The sequence below is a fragment of the Aulostomus chinensis genome, chromosome 11, assembly GCF_037954235.1.
Source record: "Aulostomus chinensis isolate RoL2024-O1b breed Wild chromosome 11, RoL_Achi_v1.0, whole genome shotgun sequence".
In the NCBI taxonomy this organism is placed as follows: Eukaryota; Metazoa; Chordata; class Actinopteri; order Syngnathiformes; family Aulostomidae; genus Aulostomus; species Aulostomus chinensis.
This window is the reverse complement of record NC_141330.1, coordinates 14,621,483-14,630,843: the sequence shown is the minus strand read 5'-3', so window position 1 is coordinate 14,630,843 and position 9,361 is coordinate 14,621,483. Positions and strand designations below refer to the sequence as shown.

The window sequence follows — 9,361 nt, the reverse complement described above, 5'->3', positions numbered from 1 at the left end:
CAGAAAAACAGCGTTGCGAGCCTGCTTCTGGAGACAAAAATGTACTTTTTGATAGGAAAGGACAAACACATGCACAGAAATAAAGCATGTGATTTGTGTGTTGCGTGTTGTGTGGTCACATGGGTACGGGTCTTAAAAATAATATTGATCGTGTTAATGATGTCACTGAGGAGGTTCTGCTCTGTAAGGGCGGAACTTGATGGGATTTGTATAAAAATATAAATGTTCAGGCTGCCAGCCCAAAAAATAAACAACAACAACAAAAAAACATATCTTTCCCCTTAAATATTTACCAGGCGTGCAACAGTCGATAAGAATGAATACATCACAGACTGTTTTTCCTTTTTTTCTTTTCTTTTTTAAAAGGTAAAATATGTGACGCACCCATTTTGGAACAAAGTCTAAAAGGTCAAAAAAAATACGTTCCCCTTTCCATAAACACCTGCGTCAAACCACTGACCTCCAGCAGGAACTTCTCCGCCTCTGATGCCCTTCCAGCAGCAACACACTGGAATGTGGCATTTTGCCCAGCGTTGACCTCTTCATCTCCGAGCCGGGAGAAGTGCGGTGCCTTATCTGAAGAGACAGACAGGAGGGGGAGAGAGAGAGGGAGAGAGAGGGAGAGACAGACAGTGAGATCAAAAGACTACAGTACCTTTCAGAACCTTCACAATGCCATTTTTTATTTTATCAGGGCTTTTTTTTTTCTGTGTTGCATATTTCCATTCAGCTCACACTGACCTGTTTCCATGAACATGAATAAATATAGATTCAAGATAAGATGGTAATAGGGCATTACTGATGCACATAACTTTTAGTTTTGGTCTTGGCAGTGGAGAATCTAGGTGTCCGTTACCATAATAACTTACAAACAACATCAGATTAGAAGCGATCCATACAGGAGCAGAACGTAGGAGTGAGAGAGCTGAAGAAAAGCCACGCAGTAAGCATCAGTCCTCCACATTTTGACTAATAACGTCCCAGTATGCTGAGCAGCGCTGCCAGTGAGTCCGTGTGTGGGAGTAGCCCTCTCACCCAACTCCGTGATTAACAATAAAGCAGTGAGAACCAGAACCCTGCAGAGGCAAATCACTGTGTAAAGGCCAGCAGCGCTGCCTGACGTGCCAGAGAAATGGGGTAGGACATGCCGGCTTGTCACTCCAGATGACGGACAGGAAGAGATGGCACTGCAACAGAGAGGCTGTAGCATCAGGGAGGCGAGGAAAGTATTCGGGTCTCACTCGTCTCCGACACGGTATTACTATCTGGCTGATCTTGTTTGTGTACCAAAAGAAATAAGAAGTACCTACACATTTTTTATTTGTTAAAAGTAGGACCTATACTTCATCTGATAGCTGTCACGGTGCTATCCAGTGTGTCAGGTTGTATCCTTAGTACCATTTAAAGAAACACTTAATCTGAAATGTGTATTTTGCTTTTGAAGGTGGGCTGCATGATATTGGATATAATTATTGATATTTGATACGCCGATATTTTTAAAACTGATCTGGTCGACAGCTGATATTTACTGATGGAGATATTGTCCCTGTAAAACCCCAGTTGCGGAAAGACACGTTAACATTATCGCAGTGCCGATCGTGACCAGCTGGAGCATCCAGTTGAATCAACACAATCACGGTTATCTGCGTTCACTCACAGTGGCGCCAAACCAGCATTCTAATCTATTTGTTTTCAGCTCGGATCAAAGTGTTAACGCATTAAGCTGAACAAAGAAGATGGGAACTGTTAGCTTCAAGTTAAATATACATGGGTAGACAAAGGAGTGATGTGTCACTTTAAATGAGTATTTAATAGGACTACAACAAAGAGTCAAAGGAGAATCCATCTTGAACCAATAGAATTCACAGCTAGAAACTCATTGTGTGAATTCTTTCTCCTGTGATTTTGCGCTGCTTCTTAATTCCTCACACTGTCTGCTGCCAAGTAACTAATGCTGGCTGGCCGTGCGCCACATCATAAGGCGTCCTCAGGTCTTGATGAGAGTCCTGATTGTTTAATGGTCACAGTGGGAGCATTCAAAAGATGCCATCTGCTGGGACAAACATGGTGGCTGACTGGGTGGTGCACATGAAACAGAGGCGAGCTCACAGCCAGTCTTCATTTCATAAAAACATGAAATAAAATCACTGGTGTTATCAGCAGTCACATCTCAGCTAAGATCCACAGACTCCTGGGATATATTAGCCAGAGGATAACACTGAATCCCTGAGAGAGAAAAGCTTGAGTCAGTTATACAAGTCACCTGAAAGCTTAGTGAACGGCAGGTGTTAGAGAGAAGAGCCCTCATGTTCAGCGCCGGGACATTAAGGGAGAGACTAAGAGACAAGGAAAGACTGTGTCCGGTGCTCGGGGGGTCTTAGAGAATATGTTTTACACAGAATCCCCAGGGGCTGAAATATACCAAGCTGTTACCCTGTTACTTTTCCAGCTGACACAGAAAAGCCCTCCACTGCAGGGAGCCGCTGGTTACAAAACATCCTCTTTGAAGCAGCAGCGAGGCCAGAGTTTCAAAAATGGGTCGACTTTTGTGAAATAGTGAGCCGGCCTGCTGTACAGAGCTTACAGAAGCAAAGGCTGGACCCAAATAGGTGGATATTCAGGAGAGTATTTGTTGGATTCTATACTGTCCAAAGACACAGACCAACATTTCAACAGAACTATACTGGCTGCACAGCTCTGCGTCGGTCTGCAACACTGCCAAAGTCATCCCACCCCAGTAGCCCAACGTTGCCTCCCACCCTCCCCCACCACCGCCCCCTGACCGCTGCAAGGTCAGAACTCCTACTGCGGGTCGTTTGTCTCCAACCAGTCCTGTCCTCCCCTCAGGCCAAATCCAACGAGGCTACACCAAACTCGGAGCTTCATGTGCACCATTTGGAAGAACGGCGGCGGCTGAGCTGATCATTGATGTGCTGTGTGCACAGGAGCAAACTGTGGGGGGATAAGAGGGTGAGGACCCCCCAGTTCCCAAGTATATGTATCAGTGTAAGAATTTTGGTTTGTATAAAGTAACTATGTGCATTGACAGCAAGTCTGCAAAATATAGATGCAAAATAAATGTGTTTTAATGATCTTAACTTGGGGGGGGTAGAGATATCTGAATTCAAATTATAAGTAGGGTCACTTGGTTATCTTAAAAAGAGGATATATCTTTTTTGTAATACAAATAAAATAGGTCAGATGGTAGCAGCAGCACGTGCATAATGAGGAGACTCCTTGTGTTATTAACCTTTTAATTATGCAGAGTCGTTAAAGAGGAATCAGCATTTCCTCTCAATACATTGAAAACCATTTTGTGGCACTTTTACTAAACAGTTTGGTGGCAACTTTAGTTTCCCTCTCACACATTGTTCTGTCCTGTTATTGCCCCCCTCGATAGTGAGAAGATATCCAATCAAGGCTGAGCGCAGTTCTATTGCACGACAAAGCAACTCTTATCATCTAAGAGCTTCCGAAGGAATAGGTTGAGGTTAGTTTTCTCCTATTTATTTTCCTTTTTCTTAAAGAAAAAGGAAAAAAAGCTGGAAAATCTGAAACGGTCCCGAAGCGTTTCAGCCGTTCTGACCACCAAGGATGAGTTGACTTCTGCCCAGCTGTAGGCAGCACAGCCGGGTTTGGGCCTCCTCATCGTTGGCCGATTGAGCCAGCATGATTGCATGATGCTGGATTATCGGTGTAGCTCATTAATACTCCGAAGAACGTTCTCCTCTCTGTGGCGTATTGGCAACATGGTGATCTGTTGGTGAACCAGAGCCCCAGAGTTCAGTTTTCTCACCGGCACCTACTGTACCCCGACGCATGTTTGATTATAACACAAACATGTCACAGAGATGTAGCCTACAGTGATGGCACGTCATGAGCTAATCTGCCTGGCCCGGCGTGAAGAAACGCTGTGAGGAAAGCGCGTGTCGATGAAGAAAAAATAAGTAACTCTTCTCCCTCGTTCTCCATCCTGTTCTTGTTCTTTGTCCTGGCATTTTAAGCCAGGACAAAAGCTGGTATTCTAGGACTATCTGTGCTTCCTGGTTTGGAACTCCAGTCATTTACTGTGTCTGGGAATGAGACTTGTTTGTCTTGAATGTACCGGATTTATGTTCTGTCGTGTTTAATTTCAACCCAGTATCACAAAACAGAGCAGATATTACTGCAAAAGCAATAAAAGCTTGCCAACTGGTTCTGATCTGTATAAAGACAAAGATGGACAGATGCCCCCCCCCCCCCCCCCCCCAACATCTGAAAGACTGATCTGAGGACAGATTCACAAGGCTCTTCTGCTGGCAGGGGAAAACACTGTCGTCTGATCAGCTTTTCTGACTGCCCTTTGTAGAGACCACGATCAAACTATTTAGAACAAATGTCAGCTGATAGTGAGCGTTAGCCTGTCATGCTGTCAAGCTGACAACACTTTTGATTGGCTGGGTCAGCTTTCAGTTTGAGGGCTACCTCCCCTTTTAGAGAGACTTTTAAGACAAAAGCTACATTACATCTCCAACATGACTGTAAATCACTTCAGTGCATCATTTCATGTTGTTGCTGATTAAATTACGTATTTGACAGTTAAATGAGGTTTGAGGCGTAACGACGGGCGCGTTTTCAAGTGCCTGAGTCACAGCAGCCCTCAGGACAACCTGCATCACTACATTTGAAAAAAAAAAAGATGATCATCTGTGACTTTTCTCTTCATCCTTTTTATATTTCATGCCGCTTTTGAAATACAGTTACCCTAAACCTCTCCATCTGTATTCATCTGCATTCTGCAATTCATTGTCGTAAGTGGCACTTACAGCAAGGATAGTTGAGCACCATGATGTCATCTATTGCGATGTAACCTCGCCGCTCCCTGGAAACAGTCGCCTCAATCAGCACCTGTAGAAAAAAGAACAGATGGTGAATAGATCTAATTCAAAACTATAAAGGTATACACTTGTGACTAACCTGCAGCTCTCAAAGCTCAAAGGTAAGAGCTATTTTCAAAAGACAATTGAGAAATCTGCGAGTTCTTGTGCATTAATTACAAAACAACTCCATTACAACGCAGTCGAACGTCTGCTGACCCAAAAAAGATAATAAAAGAAGCAAAAACAAAACAAAAAGAGAGAGAGAGATTGATAAGTTTAGCCTCAGCCCACAGGGCCAAAGAGAAATAATAGCTTTATAAAGAAAGCACACAATGTGGCGCCTGAGTCATGGCAAGAGGTTCAGGCTGCTGTGAAAGCGTAACAGCAGATAACACACTTTGACCAGAGCCGCGAAGACTCCGGGGAGGAGGAACCTGCACACTTTCCTATAGAACAATAAGCTGGATGAGCGCTGGGCTCTCATGAAACCCAATCAATATCAAATCACCATCCTCAATAATAGCGAGAGTTATGAGACACAGGGGTGATGTTTGTTTTCGTGGCACCAAGGACAGTCCTCCATCCACACGTTTGATCCCCCGGCCAGCTTTGAGTTATTGTTTCTCATAATCCTCACATCCAATGATTACAAGGGGGTTCCTACTGCTGGAGCCTGACTTCTAACTGAGGTCTTAGCACACAACGGAGATGCTTCCTTCTCCAATTATTATTTTTTTATTGCTGTCACAACACTGCTGGTTGGTTATTTTGGTATCGATGTTAATATTATATGAATGTTTCCAAAACAACTTTTTTTTAAAGACATAAATATAATAATTTGACATTTAGGGAAATAAATCCATTCTGTTTGTTGCGGAGAGTTTAATGCTGACTCTATATCTGTAGGCCATATATCATATGAAGCTGCCACCAGCAGCTGATCAGGTGAAACCAGGTGAAACAGTGCTGTCAGTCCAACGTTGGGGTGTGAAACAAATTCTAGCTTCAGAAGTGAATTTGCAACCGACTGCCGACATGAATGTCTTTTGATGCGCTGACAGTTGGCAGTCAAGTCCATGTATTGATCAGCATGGTGCCAGATATCCACTAAAAATATCTCATATCAGTCCCCCAGGAGAGAGCACATCTGCGACGGTGGGGACGAAAAATTGTGCGGGCGGCCATCTGCCTTGACCGGGTTGAGTGTAAGAAAGAGAGAGAGAGACAGAGAGAGAGAGAGAGAGAGAGAGAGAGCGTGGGAAAGAGACAGATAGAGAGATAGAGAGAGATGGATAGAAAGCGTGGGAAAGAGACAGAGAGATAGAGAGAGACGGATTGAGACAGATAGAGAGACAGAGATAGTGAGCGTCAGAGACAGACGGATAGAGAGAGGGAAAGAGACAGATAGAGAGATAAGGAGACAGAGAAAGACGGATAGAGACCAAGATAGAGTAAGCAGATGAGTAGTGATAAAGAGAGAAAGAGACACAAAAAGACAGAGAGACACAGAGACAGAGATAGAGATGGAAACAGACAGGGACAGATATTGAGAGAGGAGGACTGAGAAAGATAGAGATAAAGATAAAGATAGAGAGAGATGGGGACAGAGAAAGTAAGAGAGAGTTATAGAGAGACACAGAGACAGAGATAGAGATGGAAACAGACAGGGACAGATATTGAGAGAGGAGGACTGAGAAAGATAGAGATAAAGATAGAGAGAGATGGGGACAGAGAAAGTAAGAGAGAGTTATTGAGAGACAGAGAGAGGGACAGAGACAGAAAGCTGGAGTGATTGTCAGATAGACAGATGGAAAGAGAAAGATTGAGGAAAGTGTTGACTAAGGAGAGAGATTCTGGGTCAGGGGGACCCACTGGTTTCAGCTTTGTTTAGTTTTTTCACTGTTCCTGTGGTCTCACCTCCAGTTCACGCGTTCTAGTCTTAAATGAATTGACGATTATGTAGAGATTGAATATCTTACTCTGGCTTTGGTTCGCTCTGGCTTACAAGCGTCTCGGCAAACCAGAATGTGTCATTACAATATTCACCTGTGGGTCAGATGAGTCTGTGGCGGGGCGGACGACGGCAAATACAGGACTGCTGCATATTTCTACTACGCTTTTGCACATATTTTCAACTTTTTTTGTATTCAACACTTACTTAAATATGAAGTTTGCGTCAAACCCCCCCCCCCCCCCCCCCCCCCCCCAAAGTCAAACCACGCCTGATTTTCGGGAGCTGTTTACTCGCAGATTCCACCTGGTAGTTTAGTGGATCAAAACTCGATCGGTTTCTTTGTAAATGAACGAGAGTCCATACATGAATGGGATCATCAGCCCATTATCCCATCGTACATTTCAGTGAAAAGACCTGACGGTTCTAACTTTGTTCATAGATTTGATAGTCTGTTTAATTTTACCCTTGCTACCAGCAAAGTACTTTGAACAGGAAGTAGCCCATTTTTTATTCATTTGGCATTTTATCTGCGGGCAAAGTGTCCCTCTTCATGTCAGTGTTTCCTTTGCTCTTTAATCCAAGTTAAGAAGTAAAAAAAAAATGCCGTTGCGGACCAACTTCCTGAACTTCTGCGCTCATTCTGGGTCTTCAAACCTCCCAGAATTGCTGGCTCACGTCCTGACGATCAGGGATTGCGATGCGAAACACGGTGCCAAATCCAAAAGAATACTTTATAACACCTCCTTATAAAAGTATGATTAGAAATAAAAGAAGAAAAACCTTTTTTTTGTTGAACAACAAAGCCAAACTTCTTATCAGTGCCAGTGTTTTGAAGTGTCTTAGAACACAAAGTAGCTCAATGAGTTTGCCTGCATAAAACAGTCTGCCATCTCATGCACTGAGGAAAAAAATCCCGTCAAAAAATAAGATTTTTTTTTTTAAGGTCGTATGACCGAAACTTTCAGTGCCAACTGGTGGTATCAGAAAGTTTTTTCATACAAATTTCTGTTTCAGATCACAAGTTCAAGAACCCAAGTTTGACTCCATTGAACCTTCTTGCACACGTGTCATAACGTGCCTGAAAATGAATAGGATAGACAGGAAGACGCATACAAGGACGCAATCTGATGAGAAGTGAAGAGGGTCGGTTATATAACACTCCAGACCGAATGAGACAACAAGCACAGAGATCCTGACGGAGGGAGAGGTGGAGTAGGGAGGAGAGGTGAAAAGGAAAGCAGGAGGTAATGGTCCTGCAGGGTGCTGGTGTGTAACCTCGCTCTGACTCCAGCTGGCTCCTCTCCTCCGACTCAGAGCAACACTGAGGCTAATCTCTTACCGCCAGAGTCAGTCTCCCTCTGTGTTACTAGACGATACTGGAACCAGAGGGCCCCCTGAAGACCACTTAAAAAAAAAAGAAAGAAAGAATATTCTTAAAAGTCTGTGCTGGATCTTTCATTTCAGTCTTTTATTGTTTTAATTGTCTTCCATTGTCGGTCTCATTTTCTAACTCCTATAGCTTTCCACTCTCTATTTTCACTCGCCATACACTTAGAGAGACGTATAAAACGCTACGGCCCTCCTTTATCAAAAAAATGTATGAAAGGAAACGCAAGATCATCTCAGGTTACCATTTATATCCCTCCGATGTTTTCGAGTCAGCGTGAGCTCGCAGTGTAGCGCAGTAAATCTGACCGACCATCTTGGCCTCTGCAGCAGTGGGGAAAGTTAGTGACACGCCCGCGTGGCTGCGCTCAACGTTGCACTTGAGAGGGTGTTACTGGATATCCTGATGTGAGCAGCGGCGCTCCTGTGTCTCCGCCACACCCTCTTCAGACCGTCTAATAATCATCTATCAATGATGAGCATCATCAATCCATTACATCTTCTTGATTTATTGTGTTAATAGTATTGGGACAGTGCACATTCATCAACATGTCAGCCTCATTGTAATAAATAAGATGGAATCAGCGCAGTTGCAAGTTAAACCTCAGCCGATGTTCGATAGATGAGTTGACAATGTAACGCAGATTTCAATCCAAACAAGCATTTTTCTCACTTCCGTTTATTCTACTTTCAAGCTGTCAAGTAAAAACGCTTCGGCCTCAAGGCCAGAGAATTCTTCTTGTAGGCCAGATTATGTTCAAATAAGCAAACAAACAAAAGTGCACATCGCAATAGAACAAAACAATGAATGCGACCTGATGGAACGTGAACAAACAGGTTGAAGTCATTTTGTAATAATTCAAAATAAATACACTTATTAATAAAAATGACCTCGACTTGTGGCATCAACTTAAAATTTCGAAGGCAAGCGGGACGCTAACTTTTTTTTCACAGTCTTAACATAAAGTCGGGGGTTTTTTTGTCGTGACGATGCATTTACACGATGACAGTGGGCACGCTCCTTGAGCCCGGATCAGTGTTACACTGTGACGTAGGCCCGCTTTCAGAAACCCCTTAACCCTGCCGTACGATGATTTCTCCACTCAGATCTACGCTGGTTTCTACGCTTGGCTGATGTACGAGAGATGCCACGCGTCCGAAT

At 43.6% G+C, this 9,361-nt stretch overlaps 1 protein-coding gene across 5 annotated transcripts in view; it reads right to left on the bottom strand.

Annotated features, from left to right (window-relative positions):
• ptprub (protein tyrosine phosphatase receptor type Ub) overlaps nucleotides 1-9,361 on the bottom strand; it is a 181,427-nt gene that overhangs the window by 68,856 nt on the left and 103,210 nt on the right. For all 5 annotated transcript variants that reach the window (XM_086218782.1, XM_086218784.1, XM_086218786.1 and 2 more), the window contains 2 exons: nucleotides 4,806-4,887; nucleotides 461-576 (listed from right to left, as the gene is read on the bottom strand). In XM_086218782.1, the coding sequence (XP_086074908.1) occupies nucleotides 461-576; nucleotides 4,806-4,887 (198 nt within the window). The remainder of the gene's footprint in view (nucleotides 1-460; nucleotides 577-4,805; nucleotides 4,888-9,361) is intronic.